At 47.1% G+C, this 20,879-nt stretch overlaps 1 protein-coding gene across 2 annotated transcripts in view; it reads right to left on the bottom strand.

Moving 5' to 3' along the window:
* Positions 1 to 987: 987 nt before the first annotated feature.
* Positions 988 to 20,879, bottom strand: part of SLC6A15 (solute carrier family 6 member 15) — a 132,371-nt gene continuing 112,479 nt past the window's right edge. For both annotated transcript variants that reach the window (XM_033951661.1, XM_033951660.1), the window contains exons 9-12: positions 18,070 to 18,262; positions 10,033 to 10,192; positions 6,976 to 7,138; positions 988 to 3,606 (exon numbers count right to left, since the gene is read on the bottom strand). In XM_033951661.1, the coding sequence (XP_033807552.1) occupies positions 3,229 to 3,606; positions 6,976 to 7,138; positions 10,033 to 10,192; positions 18,070 to 18,262 (894 nt within the window). In that variant the 3' untranslated portion in view covers positions 988 to 3,228. The remainder of the gene's footprint in view (positions 3,607 to 6,975; positions 7,139 to 10,032; positions 10,193 to 18,069; positions 18,263 to 20,879) is intronic.

Raw genomic sequence — 20,879 nt, 5'->3', positions numbered from 1 at the left:
GTTTCTACCGCAGGCCGGCGAGGTAAGCGGTCCGACGCCAGTAGATTTCCTAAGAGCATCGAAGCATTTACCTTGCTGGCCCGCGGTAGAAACCTCCACCGTGGCTTTGTAAAAAAAAGGGGGCCATTCTTATTGCCTAAAATAGAAGCAGAAAAAAAAAGGTCAAGTTTAGGAAATTCTATCTTGTTTCAAGTTTTGAAATCAGTGCATACTAAATTCATCTATTTACAGTGCAAATATTTTACATAAATATTCTACATTAGAGAATGATACGGTGACAAAATTCATCACCGTTCCCGTGGATAACCGCGGGAAATAATCCCATGTCATTTTCTAGTGTCTATTTCAATCTCAGTCCTTCTACACCAGCATTCTTCAAAGCAAAGCTTGCGGGTCAGAGGTTGTGGCCATTCATACTCTGATTCTTATGGGAGCCAAGGATAATGAAGCCATTGTGACATCACTGATGTGATTGGCTCTTAGGCACTGGTGGAATGAGGCATTATGACATCACAATATCTGCTCAGGATACCAGAGACTGTCATTCTGTAGTGTCTGTTTCAACCTCAGTCCTTCTACACCAGCATTCTTCAAAGCAAAGCTTGCGGGGCAGTGGTTGTGGCCATTCATACTCTGATTCTTCCCTTTTTCCTTAAAGATTGACATGAAGATGGTTTCCCGCAGTTATCCACGGGGACGGGAACGGTAATGAATTTTGTCACCGTGTCATTCTCTATTCTACATGTAACCGTGATCACGATACAGATCAAGAGAGTCTTGGGCAACACAGCATAGAAAAAGAAATACTGAATCTGCATTTTCACCCTGAAAATCCAATTTGTCACTTTAGGGCCCTTGGGCTAAGCTGTGTTAGATGCTAACACGCGCCTAATGCAACTTAAAACGGTGTACCATGGGTAGCTCTCTGGCTTCCTGCGGTTAAGCGTCAAATGTGCACAGGCTAACTGCGCATTAATATTTTCAATATTTCTTGGAGGTGTGTGTTGGGGGGTAGAGAATGGGTGTTTCTGCACTAAGCAGATAGGGGGGAATTCGTCAATGGGTGATAAGTGATTTAGCACGCGCTACTTGCATTAGCATGCGCTAAACACGATCATTATATTCCTATGGGCATCTTAACGTTTTGTGTGCGCTAATGTGGTTAGAGCACGCTTGATTTCTTAGCGCCTGTTGTGTCCCTCCTTAGTTTGATTACATTACTGTGCTCTAACTGGTTAACACAGGACGAGCATGTGAACCCTAACCACCTCAAAAATGGGTGGCAGTGTGGAAACACTAGCACATGGCTGATAGTACAAAAAAAAATAGAAAAAGGCCATGTCCAGTTGTGGTGAAAATGGCTTTAGTGAGCAGAAAACCCTACACAAAAGCACGATAAGGAATGGCTAAAGCGGCTAGATATGATAGAGGTCTATTTTTTCCGAAGCTTAGTAAAAGGATACCCTTTGTTCCACAAAACACTTGGCTAAAACCAAAAGAAGGACTGCAGAGAAGATGTACAGGATTCAGGAATGTTACAGAAGTCTAGAAAACGTTGCTTTCCGAAGGATGATTCTCATTGGTTAGAAACCGACACGGTCCGTGTTTCGAATGACACTTCTTCCTCAGGGGTCCAAGATGTTCAGTGTTTCACAAACCAAGAACCTTATGGGGTTATATAGTTGGACATAACATTCTTTCGTTTCCTCTTTAGCATTTCTTTATACTCCTTCTCGTGCTCTTCATTCTGTGGATGTGGACCCCTTTGACAAAGCCGCAGTAGTGATTCCTGGTGTGCCAAATGCAATGGAACCTTTTTAAAACCAATGAGAACCATCCTTTGGGAAAGCGGCGTTTTACCGACTTCAATAAAATTCATGAATCCTGTACATCATCCTCAGTCCTTCTTTTGATTTTGTTGCATGGCCTTCACTGCAGACCTGTTGGATTCTTCTTTGTTTTGTCTTCACAAAACACATAGTCGCCATTTTCAGAATCCAGAATGGCCTTGGAACGGTCTAGTATTTCATCAACATGTTGGTTGTTTTTTTATCAATAGATATATTGGTTATTTGTAATATTTTATATGTGTGTGTGTGTGTGTGTGTATGTGTCAATAATTTGTAAACTCCTGAGGCAGGCCCTTTGGGCTGAAACATGTGTGTGTCATGTCACCTGTGTTTCTGGAGATCTCCACTGTTTGCCTGTAGCCATGGTTAAGCCTGGCAGGCAAGTGCCCACCCAACTGTAGCCTGTATCTTCAGTGTAACTGGTAGGGATCTCCAAGTCCCATCAGCTAAAGACTTCCTCTGCCAGAAGCTCCGGGTCTTGTCAACATGAGGGAAGTTTCCATCTGCCAACATCTGTTCATGCACATGATTTGAATATTCTCAGGGATACAAGTGTCAGCAGATGGAAGGCCGCCATTTACTTCCCCTGTGTCACATGACCTGGGGGGTGGGGTTCTGATGTCTTTGGTTGAAAGTCTTTGGTTGATGGAGCTTGGAGATCCCTATGAGCTAAGGTATTTTCAACACTAGTGGAGGGGGATGGAGAAGAAATGCACAGATCTACCCAGTCTACTCCTGGACCCACCCAGAAATTCACCTCGGGCTACACTACTAGTATAGACACAGATTGGCAAAAAGCCATAGTGAATTGGGTATCAGAAGAAAATGCTACATAATTAGGATACCTGAGAGGGCTTGATTTCTCAAGGTTATTCCTCTACAAGTTTAGAATGCACAAAGACCTTTGAATAAATTTGGTTGAAATGTTCATGTATACCCCTCAACATGAGGCCATAGCAATCTGCAAGTCTTATATTGTTTTTTTTTATATAGATTAAGAAAAAAACTGGAGTTATTGTGGAAATAGGATTCAGACCGCCAGTCAGAATACATAAATCTCTGTTCCTTGATAGACCCAACTTGGATCTGAACTTTCTCTCAATATGTAAGTGTACCCAACCCAACTAGAACTGGAAAGCAATAACTTAATTGATCATGAGATTGAAAGAAAACCAGAAAAAAGGGCATGCCATTAAATCGTATTGTTCAAAGTGCATTGCCGACACTTTCTAATAAAGAATTCTATCGGTTTTTTAATTGTTAAGAGTCTCTGGCTCCAGAGTAACACTGATCACACGCCAGACAATGTTGTTAATTGTTACCATTATCATAGTCAGTATTCAGCACTATGGACATAGGAGTTAGTTTTGCATTGTAGCTATAAGTCTGATTCGGGCATGTCTGCCATATCTGCCATGAGATATCCGATGCCATAGCGGCCGTTGGGAGCAGTATCCACTCTCAAATCTGGGGATTCAGTCTGTTTGCGGTAAATGTTGGTTCCAAGATTAGGAGAAGGCAGCTCACTGGAAATCTTCCCATGAATCAGGCTGGCATCATCTCCCTCTAAATTGGACGTTTCCTTGATGATGCGACCTCTCTTGTAGGACACAGAGGCCAAGCTTCCAGAGCCATCTTCCATGAGGTTACACAAGCGGACCACAAAGACGATGGGGACAGGCAATATTGCTAAGATGATTAAAGATATACAGACAATGATTCCCCACACAGGATAGCTCTGGAACTGTTCTGTTGCCTGTGAAACGAAGGAAAAGCATTGTCAATTTATATGTAGTCTAGAAACACCAGGGGCCTAATTCTATATATATGTCACCTAAAAAAACCCAGGGGAGAGTGTGGCGCAGTGGTTAAAGCTACAGCTGTAGCAAACTGCTCCTTGTGACCCTGGGCAAGTCACTTAATCCCCCCCATTGCCCCAGGGACATTAGATAGATTGTGAGTCCACCAGGACAGACAGGGAAAAATGCTTGAGTATCTGAATACATCCATGTAAACTGTTCTGAGTTCCCCTGAGAGAACAGAGTAGAAAATTGACTAAATAATAGTGTGAAACATTTCTGCCTCTAATAGGCAGAGCTGGGATTGTGACATCATAATGCCTCAATCCACCAATGCCAAAGAGCCAACCTCATCAGTGATGTCACAATGGCTTGATTGTCCTATACTTGGCTCACTTTCATTACATTTTGATTTCTAGAGTGGTGCAGTGGTTAAACCCACACTGCTCCTTGTGACCCTGGGCAAGTCACTTACGGCCTCTTTTACAAAGCCGCATGGCAACAGCCCCAAAGCCCTTTAAATCTCTATGGGCTTCGGGGCCGCTAGCGCAGCTTTGTAAAAGAGGCCGTTAATCCACCCAATGCCCCAGGTACATTAGACAGATTGTGAGCCCACCAGGACAGATGGAAAAATGCTAAAGTACCTGAATAAATTCATGAAAACTATTTTGAGCTCCCTGGAGAGAACAGTATAGAAAATTGAATGAAATAAATAAATTAGTGTGACGCTAAGCGTGATCTATAAAATTTAGAAGCCCATTATAGAATCATGCTTAAGCGTTGCTAGGCCTACTAACTTTAGGTGCACCCTATTAATTCCAGGGTTTTCTTGACTTAAATACCTGCGCTTAAGTTAGGCACCTAGAGAAAAATTCTATAAAAGGCACCTAAAATTGGGTGCCCAACTTACCCCCGCTTTTACAAACGCATAGCGCAGGTTTTAGTGCTGGCAGCAGCGGTAACTGCTCCAACGCTCATAGGAATTCTATGAGCGTCAGAGCAGTTTGCGCCGACGCCAGCGCTAAAACCCCACGCTATGAGTTCGTAAAAGGGGGGGGTTAATTAGTAAATTGTCTTCAATAATGAGCTTTAACAAGCTTGTAATTGTAAAGAAAAATTCTAACTGGGAGATAAGCGTCCATCTTCTTAGGCGCAATTCTACAAAAGATAGGCGTCTATCACATGGCGCCGATTGATGCCTAACACCAAAGTAGGCGTGTCTAGGAGTTGAGAAAGACTTGGGTGCCGCTAGGCGCGATTCTCTAAAGCAGTGGTTCCCAACCCTGTCCTGGCGTACCACCAGGCCAATCGGGTTTTCAGGCTAGCCCTAATGAATATGCATGAGATAAATTTGCATATAGTGGAAGTGACAGGCATGCAAATCTGCTCCATGCATATTCATTAGGGGGCCTATAATGTAGGCCTTTAAAACTCTGGTCTACGTTACAGGCGCCCAAGTTTTAAGTTAGGCGCCGCTCAGCACGATTCTGTAATGGGCGTCTAAGTGTGATTGACATGCAGTGGGTGTCTGTTTTTTTTTTAGGCGCCCATTACAGAATCTGGCCCCTAATGGCACCTACCGCGTGATTCTGTAAGTGACGCCCTAAGGTAGGCGGCGGTAGATGCCCTACCGCTGCCTAACTTAATTGGTTTAAATGGCGCGGTATTTCATCATGCCATTAAAAACCAATTAAAATCTCATTACAAAAAGTAGACATCACAATCACGTCTACGCAAATCACCGAATGTCAAAGTAGGCATGGTTAGGGGCAGAGAAGACCTTAAGCACCGTTAGAAATGATTCTGAAAAGAATTTAGACGTCTTCACAGCGTAGGCCAGTAAAACCCCGTCTGTCCTGGATGCTGTTTTGCTAAGGGCATGGCAGCTCTCCTCTCCCCCCGCTCTTCTCTTTGCTGCGCGCCCCCCCTCCCACTTGCCTTCTCCCACACCTTTTTTTTACTTCCCCGGTGGCGCGAGGTTGCTGCCCGCGTCGGCGCTCTCTCTGACCTCACTTCCGGGACCTGCGCCTAGAAAGTGGCGTCAAAGGGCGAGCCGACACCAAAGTGGGCACGCTGCTCACGCTGAAGAAACTAAAAAGGGAAGGGGGCAGGGAAGTGGAGGGGAGTTGCACCACTGCCCCGGGCGCTGCTCACCCGTACTAGGACACTGATATCAAGTGCTTAATGAAAATAAACGCTTGTAGGAGTCTTTTTTTTTCCTTCTTGCGGCAAACAAAAATATCTCCCCTCAATCCTACACAGTAGAGGGGCAGAGGCGGCCCTGAAGAAACTCAAAAGCTAAATTATTAAGGTGAATGGGAAAAGTCCTCAGCCTCGCAGCTCGCAACGGGGAATCCAGCTGCCACATTTGCAAACCCAACAGGGTACTAATTACCCGTGAAACCTCCCAGGACTGAACCCATGTGCTAAACAGCCAAGTGCCCAAAAGTAACGTGCCAGATTAATAAGTTAAAGTGAAATCATTAAAGATCAGGCCGCCTCTGCCACTGCGTGCCTTTCTTCACAATTTTGCTGGGACGTTATTACAATCTGAGCGAGCAGAGACAGCAGTGCAGGAGTTCCTGACGAAGGGGTTTTTTGGGACCTTTGAAACGGAGCCCCGTCGGACATTGCAAGCACGCAGATTTATGTGGCACGCTCTTCATTCATTCGGGGAGAGATAAGTACTACGCGGGGTTTTTTTTCCATCTATAGTGATTTTATTTTTTTTGTAGGCACGTGTGGTCGCTGTGTGCCCTCACGTAGTGGGACAGAGGCGGCCTGAACTTTAATGATTTCACTTTAACTTATCTGGCACGTTACTTTTGGGCACTTGACTGTTTATTTAGCACAGTGGTTCCCAACCCTGTCCTGGAGGAACACCAGCCAGTCGGATTTTCAGGATAGCCCTAATGAATATGTATGGGGCAGATTTGCATGCCTGTCACCTCCATTATATGCAAATCTCTCTCTTGCATATTCATTAGGGCTATCCCGAAAACCTGACTGGCTGTGGGAACCACTGGTTTAGAACACGGGTTGAGTCCTGGGAGGTTTCACGGGTAATTAATACCCTGTTGGGTTTGCAAGTGTGGCAGCTGGATTCCCCATTGCGAGCTGTGAGACTGAGGACTTTTCCCATTCACCTTAATAATTTAGCTTTTGAGCTTCTTCAGGGCCGCCTCTGCCCCTCTACTGTGTAGGATTGAGGGGAGATATTTTGTTTGCACTTACTTCTGTACTTTTTTTTTTTTGGTGGGGTGGGGGGATCGTTTAAAAATCCTTTGTTATCCAAGGGTGCATGTTTATAAAATGAAATGGCTCACCCTTTCCTCTATCCATACACTGTACCCCGGTGGACTGAATCCCATTTGGATAATGCTTGAAATAAGGAGCAACAGCAGAAACAAAGGAGAAATGTACTTCCACATGTAAAAATAGTATCTGTAAGGAGTAAAGCCAAGCATATCCTTTAATTCCTCCATAAATCTGAAATGAAAAAGAGAGAATAAGGAACGTGTCTCAGTTACAGGTTTCTATTGCTGAAAAACGAAAAAAAAAGTTAAATTATCCCTTCACGCAGCAAACGCATTACAGAGACCAAATAACAAAAACCAAGAAAGCGGCCCTGGTCACTCAAAGCTTTTCTGGGAACTGTGGGTGGGAGTGTGTGGTGCAGTGGTTAGAGCTACAGCCTTGGCACCCTGATGTTGTGGATTCAAACCTTGTGACCCTGGGATAGTCACTTAATCCCCCTCCCCTCACCATTGCCCCAGGTACATTAGAAAGATTGTGAGCCCGCTGGGACAGACAGGAAAAATGCTTGAGTACCTGAATAAATTCATGTAGACCATTCTGAGCTCCCCTGGAGAACAGTATAGAAATTGAATAGATAGTCTGAAAAGTTTCTGGTAACCAGAGCTGATATTGTGATGCCACAATGACTCATTCCACCAATAAGAGCCAACCTTATCAGTGATGTCACAATGGCTTGATTGTCCTTTTACCTGGCTCACTTCTAATACATTTTGATTCTAGAGTGGTGCAGTGGTTAAAGCTACAGCCTTAGCACCCTGGGGTTGTGGGTTTGATTCCCACATTGCTACTTGTGACCCTGGTCAAGTCACTTATTCCCCATTGCCCCAGATACATTAAATAGAGTGGGAGCCCACCGGGACAGTTAGGGAATAATGTTTGAGTACCTGAATAATTTGAAATCTGCATAGAATTGTAGGATATGCGGAATATAAATTATTAAGAAAAAAAACAAAAACCTGTCACGGAGAAGCTCCCAGGGTCGATCTTCATGTCAAGCTTCCCATTTCCCACATCGGCTGAGCCTGGGAGTGTTTTCATAGCTGAGGGGTTATACAGTGTGGGGCTCAAAATCAAAACATCCAGATGTCCAAAAGCCTGCCTAAATCGGCACTTGAAGTTCCTAATCAAAAGGATGCACAAGTGCTAATTTTCAAAACCAACTTTCTGTACATCTAGCAGGGCTTCTAAGTCATTGTGCATCCAGAGCTCAAAGGGGTGTGTTGGAAGGAATGTTATGGGAGGCATCTGGGCGGGCTCCGGGCAGGATTAGACTTAGACATCCTGCAGGGATAATCAAATGTTTTGGCAGACATCCTGGATGAAACTTATAGGTTTTGGGTTAGACCTGTTTTAAAAGGGTATAAGTGTTAAAAAGGTAAACAAAGTGACCAGTTAACCACTGCAGAGAAAAAGCAAAGACTCCACACACACTTTCCCAGTGTTCACTGACCCCCCCCTCACACCCCCACAAAGATCAAAATACAATAGTATATACCTGTTTATAGAACAGCACCTGATACAGGAAAGCCTAGTAGACCTACACACAGGTGTCTTAAGCAGCCTGGTGGGAGGGCTAGTGAGCCATAGAGAGGAGTAGCAAGTCCCATAAGCCACTCTAACCACTACATTTATGGTGGAAAGTGTGAATCCACCAGAACCCCCCCAAAACCCTACTCCACTTCTATATAGGTGGAGTAGCAGCCATAAGGGCTATTGGGGTGGTAAACATGTGGGTATAGTGGTTTTGGGGGGTGTTTTAGGGGGCTCACCATAACCTATAAAGGGTTTCTGTGTGATTTGTTTATCTGGCACCCTTTATGTAAAGTTCACAGCAGTGCCCCCTAGGGGTGTTTCACTGCCCTGTTGGGGTGTTTGTGTGGCCAGTCCATTAAGATACTGGTCCCAAATCAAACGGGCTTGATTTGGATGTTTTAAACATGGGCATTTTTGCATTCGAAAATGTCTCAAAAAGTTAGACATCCTAAGGACCAAGACGTCCAAATAGGTAATTTCCCCCCCCCCCCCCAAAAAAAAAAATTTGGACGTCTAGCAGTTTCGAAAATGGACGTTTCCCCACCCCAACTTTTGGACGACGTGCGGGAAGCGTCCAAAGTTAGACTTAGTAGTACTATCGAAAATGTCCCTCCACGTATCATGAGTGTGCGTGCATGTGTGTGGGTGCGTCAGAGGCATAGTCGGACCTCCATTTGGGGGGGAACCCAGGGGTGAACTGAAAGCCAACGCATTTCCTCCTCCATCCCCCCTCTCTTTGCTGGTGGGTTTGACAAAACCCCATCAACCAAAGAAATTCACTGCCTGAGCCGTTCCCCCCTCCTCCTCATGCTGCTGCAGTAAAGAGAAAGTGGGTGGCATGCCTCCAACTATTGGCGCCAGGACTCCTTGAGCATGCTTATTTCTTTATGTCTGCAATGCAAGAAGGAGGAGAGTTGCTCAGGAAGCGAGTCTCTTTGATTGGCAGAGCTCTGGCTTCTCTGACAGCCATTTAATAAACACTGCAGATTTGGAGGGGAGTCCAAGCCCAAAGTGGGCGAGGGCAGGCCCACAAGGCTAGGGTTACCAGATTTTACTTTAGTAAAATCCGGACCCGCCCCCAGGCCCGCCCAGTTCCACCCATCCCTGCCACTTTATGCCCCGGACCCACCCTAGCCCTGCCCCACCCCTTCCCCCACTCCCTCCCTCGCTTCCTGCTCTCGTCGGGCAGGAGGGCATCCGTGCATGCGCATGCCGAGTTTTGAAAAGTCGTCCAGACCACCGGACATGTCCTCGAAAAGGAGGACATGTCCAGGGAAATCCGGACATTTGGCAACCCTACCCAAGGCCTCCCCTGTAGCTATGCTACTAGTATGTGTTATGCATGTGAATGCGTGTGTTTATGCATCTAGAGTCTGTCCAGATGGTTTATCTTGGAATGAGCTCAGATGAAATCCAAGCATACCAAATGAGGACATATAATCTTTGGGCCCGCTTTTCTCTCATCTCTGATTGACGGTGCATCTTCTCTACCAATTAATGCTTCAAAGGTCAAAATCTTTGTTATTGCTTACTTGTCCAAACCATAGATCCAGGCAACCGCAATATTCTCTAGAATCACCACTATAAGCAGGGGGAGCGTCGCAGAATAGTCATCAAACATTGTGACAAAGTAGTTCCCGGAACGTTGTACAAAAATTAAGCCTACACTGAATGCAAGAAGACAGCATCCAACTGCAAAAAAACAAACAAACAAAGAAACGGAGAAATAGCAATCAATGAAGGGAAAAAAAATATCTTAAATTCTCACTATTAAAATAGTTTTACAAAATAATATACTGACATTTATACTAAGCATTTTTCCCCAAAGACAAAAGTGTGCCACAGTGGTTAGAGCTACAGCCTCAGCACCCTGAGGTTGTGGGTTCAAATCCCACACTGCTGCTTGTAACCCCGGGCAAGTCACTTAATCCCCCATTGCCCCAGGTACATTAGATAGAATGTAAATCACTTAGGTTATAAGTGGTATATAAATACTAAATAAATAAATTTCAGTGACCATTTATTTTTTTCCTCAAAACGAGACAGGACCACCACCCCCTCCCCCCGAACCCATTAAATATAGTGCAAAATATAGACAGCAGATATAAATTCTCAAAACTGACACATTTTGCTCACTAAATTGAAAATAAAATCATTTTTCCTGTCTGTCTGGTGATTTCATGAGTCTCTGGTTGTACTTCCTACTGACTGTGCATCCTTTCTTTCTTTGTCTTTCTTTCTCTCTCCCTGCCCCCCTTTCTTTCTTTCTGTCTTTCTTTCTCTCTCTCTCCCTACCCCTACCCCTTTTCGGTCTTTCTTTCTTTCTCTCTCCCACCACCCACTCCCACTTCCTTCTCACTGTGCATCCTTCTTTCTATCTTTCTTTCTCTCTCCCTGCTCCCCCTTTCATTCTCTCTCTCCTTGCCCCCCTTTCTCCTTGCCCCCTATTCTCTCTCCCTTGCCCCCCTTTCTTTCTTTCTTTCTCTCCTGGCCTCCCCTCCAAGCCGCTACATATTTCTCAAAGCCACCGCCAAACTAACAGATCATATTCGTGCAACGACTGCATAAGCCTTCCTCCCGACGTCAATTCTGACATCAGAGAAGAAGTTCCGGGTTAGCCAGCAGAACTTCCTCTCCGACGTCAGAAATGACGTCTGGGGCAGGGAGGGAGGAGGCTTGTGCAGTTGCTGCACAAAGATGATCTGTTAGTGCTGCGATGGCTTGGAGAAATATGTGTCGTCGGCGGCTTGGGCACAGCTTTGGGATGCTCTTTCTGAAAACGGGACATTTCAGTGTCCTGAAGCTGTGCATGGGGACAACAGGACAGGCAAGCTAAAAACGGGACGGTTCCATTTAAAACAGGACGTATGGTCAGATTATGTATAACTGATTAAGAAATCTATTAAAATAACACTGGAAATTTGGATATGTTCAGTGGTGTAGTAAGGGAGAGGCAGGGGGGGAGGGGTGTGGACTGCCCAGGGCCCTGTCTTTGCAGGGGGTACCAGCAACTTTCCTCCTCTCTGCCCACCATGTACCTCTTTAAATGCTCACCAGCACAAGCATCATCTTTCCACTTGCGGCTCGTGCCAGCCTCAGCTCCCTTCTGATGTCACTTCCAGGTTGCAGGACCAGGACACGACGTCAGAAGGAGCTGAGGCCGGCGCAATTGCATATCAGGCTGCTAGTCGGGATTCTGAACTGCGTATTTTGTTTGCTTCGATTTCACATGTGCATTTCCGAAAACTATTAAAGACATCTTTTTTAGTAAAATTCTTAGGAAAGTAAAGAAGATATTTCTCTTGTGTTTCACCGCATCGATCTGGAAGGTATTGCGGTCTAGAAATGTATTTTAGTGTAATGTAAAGCAGCAGGTGGAAGATGCTGCTTATGCTGGTGACCATTTTAAGAGAAGGAGAAGCGCTGGGGTCCCCCGCAAAGACAGGGCCCGGAGCAGTCCACAACCCCACCTCCCCGATCACTAAACATATCCAAATTTCCAGTATTCTTTTAATAGATGTCTTAATCAGTCATACACATCAGCATTTCAAGAGGCACATGGAGGATGGCGGATGTTACCGCCCCAGGCGCCAACCTCCCTCACTACGCAACTGGGTATGTTTACATTTTTCAGTAAGCTGTCACAAATTTTCCTGTTTTATTTCATTTCATTCATAAAAAGGAGCAAAAGGAAAACAATTAAATTTTGCCTGTTGTCGTCTACAGCCCAACCCTCCACTATGGCCCCCCTCTAAAAAAAAAACAAACCCCCCCAAAAAACACCATTTCAACTCTGTCCTCTAGATCATCTTCCCATCACCACTCCCCACACCTTTCAACACCCTCTTGGCTCATCCATAGCCGACACTCGGGCTTGCAGCAGGTAGCTGGGAGGGCTGAGCCGAGCACGTGGGAACCAGAGAGAGACCAGAGCAGAGAGGAGAAATATCGGGGAGTGCAGGGAGAGACCGGAGCAGAGAGGAGGAGTACAGGGGAGTGCTGAGAGAGACCGGAGAGGAGAGGAGGAGTACCGGGGAGTGCAGAGAGAGATCGGAGGAGTGCAGAGACTGCTAGGACAAGGAGAAGAGAGGGGCTAAGGCGAAACGGGCAGAGCAGAGCCCAGGGGAAGAGGCGAGAGATAGCTCCGCCTACCCCCGAAGTCATCAGCCGATCCCTCTCATAAAAGGGGAGGAGCCAACAGCGGGGATCTCACTGGAGCCGACACTCGGGCTTGCAGCAGGTAGCTGGGAGGGCTGAGCCAAGCACGTGGGAACCAGAGAGAGACCAGAGCAGAGAGGAGAAATATCGGGGAGTGCAGGGAGAGACCGGAGCAGAGAGGAGGAGTACAGGGGAGTGCTGAGAGAGACCGGAGAGGAGAGGAGGAGTACCGGGGAGTGCTGAGAGAGACCGGAGAGGAGAGGAGGCGTACCGGGGAGTGCTGAGAGAGACCGGAGAGGAGAGGAGGAGTACTGGGGAGTGCAGAGAGAGATCGGAGGAGTGCAGAGAAAGATCGGAGGAGTGCAGAGACTGCTAGGACAAGGAGAAGAGAGGGGCTAAGGCGAAACGGGCAGAGCAGAGCCCAGGGGAAGAGGTGAGAGATAGCTCCGCCTACCCCCGACGTCATCAGCCGATCCCTCCCATAAAAGGGGAGGAGCCAATGGCACGCAGCCGTTCGGCGAGCGGCAAAGGCGCTCACCTTAGCGAGAGCGCCTTTGCGAAGGAGCCTTGAGAAGGAGTCCAGGCAGCCCAGCAACAGCAAAAATCTAACTAAGCAGGAGCACACCAGGACTTCACGAGAGCGATGGAGGACCCAGGACCCCAGAGGTACTTTCCGGTATACTGCACAGAGTGCAATATGTACGACTACCTCCCCTTAGGAAGGCGGGAATACATATGCAGTCGGTGTCAGGAACTGGAAAGCCTGAGGACGGAGGTCGACAGATTGAGGGTCAGGGTCCAGGAACTGGAGGGACTGGAGGGACTGCGCACCACAGAGGAGACGAGCTGGTCAACCAAGGACACAGACGGAGCAGGCCCCATTGTGGACCAGGTGAGGGACCTCGAGAGATTCATCGAGGAGGCCTATAGGAAGGTGGAGGAACGGGACCAGCAGCTGCACAGACGGATGTCGGCAGACGAGACCCAGGATCCACAAGGCGACACCGGGGAAGGACCTAGCGGAGGAACCACGCAAGAGGAAGGGACCGTGACTCACCGGGACCCCGAGGGAGAGACACCGCACTACACCAAGGACACGGACCTGATACAGAGGAGGTTGCTGAGGAAAGGGAAGTCTGCTATTGTGGTGGGAGACTCGATCTTGAGAGAGAGCGAGATAGTCACGTAGCTGGAGGAAGGGAGGACCGGCTAGTGACTTGTCTCCCAGGGGCCAAGACACGAGACATCATTGATAGAATCGAGAGGATCCTGGACGGAGCAGAGACAGAGGAGACTGCGGTGATAATCCACGTCGGAACAAATGATGTGAGCCGGAGGAACTTCAGCATGGCCACACTGACTGATCAGTTCAGGGTCCTGGGACGAAAGCTGAAGCGGAGTACCCGGAAGATAGCATTATCAGAGATCCTGCCTGTACCGAGAGCAGATGCAAAGAGGCAGGCAGACCTCCAGGCTGTGAATGCATGGTTGAGGAGATGGTGCCAGGAGGAGGGCTTCCACTTTGTGAGGAACTGGACGTCCTTCTGGGGAAAGAGCAAGCTCTACCGGCGGGACGGCCTGCACCTAAGCACAGCGGGAACTAGACTACTGGCAGCCAATGTGAGGAAGGAGATCGAGAGGACTTTAAACTGAGGAGAGGGGGAAAGCCGACAGCTGATCTGATGTTGACGCTTCGGACAACAGTATCCAGAACAGATGCTGAACGGGCTGACTGCAAGGAGGAAGTAGAGGGACCGGTGGATCTTATGATCAGACAGCGTGGGAAACATCAGGTAAAGGGAGCTTGCTGGGAGGAGACTAAGGGGCATGGAGACACAGGGGGATTGGGTGGCACGAGGGCGAAAGCTGAGGGCAATATAGGGGTGCCACAAGGCGAGGGGGATCAAACAGAGGCTCAAGGGATGATAGCCCAGGAGGGGGCCGGTAGGGCTAGAAAACCCAGAGGAAAAGCGGGGAGGTGGGGTGGCGGGAATGTGGGGAAGCCGAAAGCTACGAGGGTAAAGGCTGAGGGCAAAGCGGAAGCACAGGGAACAGGAGAACTGCCCAAAATTCAAGGGGAGGCGGCCCAGCTAAATGCAGAGGTGGAGGAAAACCAACGGGACCTGCGGTGCTTATACGCAAATGCAAGAAGCCTCATGGCCAAGATGGGTGAACTAGAAGTCGTGGCCAAGGGGGAGGACCTGGATATCATTGGAATTACAGAAACCTGGTGGACAGAGGAAAATCAATGGGATGTGGCGCTGCCGGGGTACAAGCTCTACAGGAGGGACAGGACCCACAAGAAGGGGGGAGGCATAGCACTATATATAAAGGACTCTATCTACTCGGTCGGGATGGATATGGCAATGAAGGCAGAGGGGCTGGAATCGCTATGGGTCAAATTGCCGGGAAACAAGGGTGCAGGCATAAAACTGGGGCTGTACTATCGCCCACCTGGTACGCCAGAAGGAGTCGGACACGACTTGGAAGCTGAACTGAGACAGGAATGCAGGACTGGAAGTGTAACAGTGATGGGGGACTTCAACTACCCGGGGATAGACTGGAGTACAGGTCACTCCAACTGCACTAGGGAAACAGGATTTGTAGAAACCGTGAGAGACTGCTTCATGGAGCAACTAGTTAGGAAACCGACGCGAGGGGGTGCTACTCTTGACCTCATCCTTAACGGATTAGGGGGGCCTGCAAGAGGGGTAAAAGTGGGAGGACCACTAGGCAACAGTGACCACAACGCGATCAGATTCACATTAGAAAGGGGGACACCCATAGTAAAGAGGACCGCAACAACTGCGCTCAACTTCAGGAAAGGAAACTATGTTGCTATGAGGGAAATGGTGGGGAGGAAGCTCAGAAACATCTTTAGGATGGAGACTGTAGGAAGCGCCTGGACCCTATTCAGGGACACCCTGCAGGAAGCACAAAGAATGTACGTCCTCAGTTTCAGGAAAGGCTGCAAGAACAAGCGGTCAAAGGACCCGGTTTGGATGTCAACTGAAGTAAAAAGGGCAATAAATGACAAAAAAGTATCCTTCCGGAGATGGAAAAAGGACCCAACGGAAGAAAATCACCAGGCGCACAGGAAATGCCAAAAGGAATGCCACCGAGAGGTTAGAAAAGCAAAAGGGGAATACGAAGAGGGGCTGGCCAGGGAGGCGAAAAACTTCAAGGCATTCTTCAGTTACGTAAAGGGGAAGCGACCAGCGAGAGAGGAGGTGGGGCCGTTGGACGATGGGGATAGGAAGGGAGTGACTAAAGAGGATAAAGAGGTAGCTGAGAGGTTGAACACGTTCTTCTCGTCGGTTTTCACGAGAGAAGACACATCTAATATACCGGACTCAGAGGAGCTCATGAGTAGGGAACAGGCCGAAAAATTGGAACACATAGAGGTAAGTAAGGAGGATGTCCTCAAACAGATAGACAGGTTAAAATGCGGCAAATCACCGGGCCCGGACGGGATCCACCCAAGGGTTCTGAAGGAACTAAGACAAGAAATAGCGGGCACAATCCAGCATGTTTGCAACCTATCCTTGAAAACTGGAGAGGTACCAGAGGACTGGAAATTGGCGAATGTCACACCTATCTTCAAGAAGGGATCGAGGGGTGACCCCGGGAACTACAGGTCGGTGAGCCTGACTTCAATTATAGGGAAGATGGTGGAAGCTATGATCAAGGACGGCATTTGCGAGCACATCGAGAGAAATGGCCTACTGAGAACAAGCCAGTACGGATTCTGTAAGGGAAGGTCGTGCCTAACGAACCTTCTGTACTTCTTTGAGGGAATAAGCAGTCGGGTGGACAATGGGGAACCCATAGACATCATTTACCTCGATTTTCAAAAGGCTTTCGACAAGGTGCAACATGAAAGGCTGCTTATGAAGCTGTGGAACCACGGGGTGGGAGGGGATGTGCACAGATGGATCAAGCACTGGTTGTCGGGTAGACTGCAGAGGGTCGGAGTAAAGGGCCAATATTCTGACTGGCGGGGAGTCACGAGCGGTGTGCCACAGGTATCGGTGCTGGGGCCTTTACTCTTCAACATATTTATCAATGACCTGGAAAAGGAGGCAAAGTGCGAGGTTATAAAATTTGCAGACAATACCAAACTGTGCGGCAGAGTTAGGTCCAGGGAGGAGTGTGAGGACCTGCAAAGGGACCTGGACAAGCTGGAAGACTGGGCAAACAAATGGCAAATGCGCTTTAACGTGGAAAAATGCAAGGTCATGCATATAGGGAAAAAGAACCCGTTGTTCAACTACAAATTGGGGGGGGGGCATTGTTGGGAGACAGCAGACTTGAAAGAGACTTGGGTGTGCTGGTGGATGCATCACTGAAGCCATCTGCTCAGTGCGCAGCAGCCTCGAAAAAAGCCAACAGGATGCTGGGCATCATAAAGAGGGGCATAACAACCAGGACGCGGGAAGTCATCATGCCATTGTATCGAGCGATGGTGCGTCCGCATCTGGAATACTGCGTTCAATATTGGTCGCCGTACCTCACGAAGGACATGGCGGTACTTGAGAGAGTCCAAAGGAGAGCAACGAAACTGGTAAGAGGGCTGGAACACTGCCCATACGCCGAGAGGTTGGATAGGCTGGGGCTCTTCTCTCTAGAAAAAAAGGAGGCTCAGGGGAGATATGATAGAGACCTTCAAGATCATGAGGGGCATGGAGAGGGTGGATAGGGACAGATTCTTCAGACTGAAGAGGACAACAGGTACGAGGGGGCATTCGGAGAAACTGAAGGGAGATAGGTTCAAAACAAATGCAAGGAAGTTTTTTTTCACCCAAAGGGTCGTGGACACTTGGAATGCGCTACCAGAGGAAGTGATCAGGCAGAGTACGGTACAGGGATTGGACGGATTCCTGAGGGATAAAGGGATCGTGGGATACCGAGAGAGGTGCTGGGATGTAATACAAATATAGAAAGCAAACCAGGTAATAAGTATAGAAACCCAACCAGGTCATGAATGTGCAAGACTGGAGGGTTAGGACTTCGATGGGAAGATAAGACTTCAATGGGAAACCAAGGTGGCAAGGGGGCCCCTTCTGGTGAGTCAGACAGGTCGTGACCTGTTTGGGCCGCCGCGAGAGCGGACTGCTGGGCAGGATGGACCTATGGTCTGACCCGGCGGAGGCACTGCTTATGTTCTTATGTTCTTAAATGGGACAGGGGTGATCCCCAGTACTTCTGGTCCTCTCCTGTGGTTTCCAAAATGGTGCCATCTTAAAATCAGCTTGACTGGTCAAGAGCAAGCTGTCGAACTTTGACTCAAATATTCAATGCTGGTGGCCAGATTCGCCCTGGCATTGAATATTTGGGATTGCCATGGCCAGCAGGAAGTAGCTGGGCTGCCTCCCATGGGCCGAATATCAGGCCCAAATGATTTTACTCACTTGTAAGCAACTCTTTCCGAACTTTGAAAGTGTCGACAAGTGGTGTGATGATTCCTTCAATGGTTCCAAACATACTGCCAAGGCCCAAGTTTACCAGCATAAGGAAGAACATGACCGACCAGAAAGGAGACGCTGGGAAGTGTGTCATCGCTTCTGTAAAGGCAATAAAAGCCAAACCAGTTCCCTGTACTGACTGCCAACAAAAAAAGAGAATGACAACATAAGAATGAGTCAAATTTTATTTGGTCCAATGCAAAGGAAACTGTCTAAAAATAAGAATACTCTTATACCAGAGGATTCTATGAATACATATTTCACAAGTTTGAAATGGTATCTTTCTATTTTTGCTTACATTTTCTGTGCGTATATATGTATGGGTTGACATCCAGGCAGGGTTGTTAACGGTTGTTTTAAACACCAATAACAGTGGCAGAACCCCCCTTCCCCCCCCCCGGAATAGTCAATGTCAACATTTCAATAGTGGCTGGTGCTGAGGGGCAGCCAGGGCTGGTGTCATCTATACAGCAGTGGCGTAGCCAGTTTGGGCTCAGGCCTACCTAAAATTTCATCTCTTACAGTATAACTGGCGGGGTTTCCCAAGCCCCGTCGGCCGAACACCTTCTCCCTGCTTAAGGAATTGACATATCGGCAGCTGCCGGCACTGTCCCGGAGCCGCCACTGTTCCTAGATGCAAGTGACTCCCTCCCTCATGCATGCTCAATTTTCATAGAGGAGTGAAACTTAGAATATGTGCACGGAGGTTGGTGGCTAGCGGCAGAGACTCTAGGACAGTGTCAATGGCCGCCCAACATGTCAATTTTTTGGGCGGGAGGAGGTCTTTGGCTAGCATGGCTTGGAATTCCCCCCTCAGCCATATAGGTGCCACCTGCAGCCATAAGGGGGCACCAGGGAGCAAAAATTAAACTTGAATTTGCTTTAGGTGGGGGGAATGGGGGGGGGACAGAGATGGAATTTTGGCTCAGCCACTTTGATCACAGGCTCACCCTAAATCAGTTGCCTGGCTATATTACTGCTGTATAGCAATTACGTATATTCATAAATTTAGACAGCCCTCTGTGCTGGTCTTTTATTTTTAACTTCTTTATTAATTTTCAAAACAAGAACAAAGTGCATTAAATTTTACATACAGTTATTAGAATACAGCACTTACAGTCGATCAATAACAATACAAAATATATTTCCCCCCTCCCCCCCAGATGCATGTGAACCTCCTTTTAGAAATCAAAGGCTGTTCTAACTTTAGGGCACTTTTAATAAAGTTGAATAAAATCTGGACTTAAGCCCAAATTGAACACCAATCCTGCTTTGAATAACGTATAGCCATTTGGCGTTCTGGCTACAGAAGAATCATAATGCCACGTATTATGAGTGCAGGTGTTGCGCAACTCAAGGAGGCGGGGAAAACTTCTTAATTAGCACATTAAGGGGCAGATTCCGTAAAGGACGTCTAAAAATTAAGCGTCATTTAGACGTCCAGGGGGCAGAATGCTGAGCACGAGGCGATTCTGCAAAAGACGTCTAAACAATATAGACACGCTTAGATTCGCTCAGCCTCACTAAGCACGATTCTCTATAGTGCGTCTATAACGTAGTTGTGATGAAATGGGAATGTAATATCCGAGGTCTCTTTTTCTACACTTTTTTTGGGTGGTGTTTCAAGTTTCAAGTTTATTAGGATTTGATATACCGCTTATCAAGGTTATCTAAGCGGTTTTTACAATCAGGTACTCAAGCAGCCTTGTCATAGGGGTTTATACTGTTTAAGAATTTTGCTTAGTTTTCTGATTTATTATACAGTATAGTTCTTACGGATTTCTAGCTGAAAAGAACCACCTCATTATATCATACAACACATGCTGTACTGTCTGTTCTTGATTTCCCACATGACTGAGAAAAAAAACATTTAAAATATAATTTCTGGCATCCATACCATACCGCTGCAACTCCTAGTGACCCTGGGCTTACCCCTTCATGGCACCAGGTGCATAACTTAATATTGTGAGCCCATTAGAAACAGAAAAAAGTACCTGCATATACAATATATGTAAACCGCCTTGATTGTACCCACAGAAAAGCAGTATGGGTCGGATATTATAAATGGCACCTAACTGCTAGGCATGAGTGTCAATCAACCACTAGCCACCATTTGTAGAATCGTACCTAGTGGCGCTTAACTTGACTTAGGAATGGTAAGCGTCATAATCTTAGGCGCTGGCATATTAGGCCAGGGTTTTCTTGACCTAATTTACCGGCGCTTAAGGCAATCTTCTCCCAAACTCTTCCCTTAACCATGCCTACTTTCAGGTAGGTGCCTCAGTGTAGACCTAATCATGGCGCCTACCCATAATGTTTTTTTAATTGTTTTTCCTTGGTGTAGACCCCTTCATGGCATCTACCAATAGAGATGCCTAGCTAAAAATTTTTTTAATAATTTTGATTTTTAATGGTGCTGTTCAATTAACAGAACCTAGTACCGGGCAGAGCTTTAGATTCTTGCCCAGAAATAGCTAAGGAAAAGAAGAACCCCCCCCCAAACAAATTTTTAGATTGAATCAGGTTGGGCAGACTAGATGGAGCATTTGGGTCTTTATCTGCTGTCATCTACTATGTTAATATGTTATTTAAACCAATTTAAATTAAGTTAGGCACCTATCTTAGTAGGCATCCCAATCTAGGTGCTTACCGGTAGGCGCCATTATGAATCGAGGCCTATATCAAATCCATGATCCTAAATGGTGTAATTGTCTATGGCCCCGAGTTCTTGGGGAAAATATTCTTTTCACAATCTG

This window comes from Geotrypetes seraphini, chromosome 7, assembly GCF_902459505.1.
Source record: "Geotrypetes seraphini chromosome 7, aGeoSer1.1, whole genome shotgun sequence".
Lineage (NCBI taxonomy): Eukaryota > Metazoa > Chordata > Amphibia > Gymnophiona > Dermophiidae > Geotrypetes > Geotrypetes seraphini.
The sequence above is the reverse complement of the archived record's forward strand: the minus strand, read 5'-3'. Positions and strand labels throughout refer to the sequence as shown.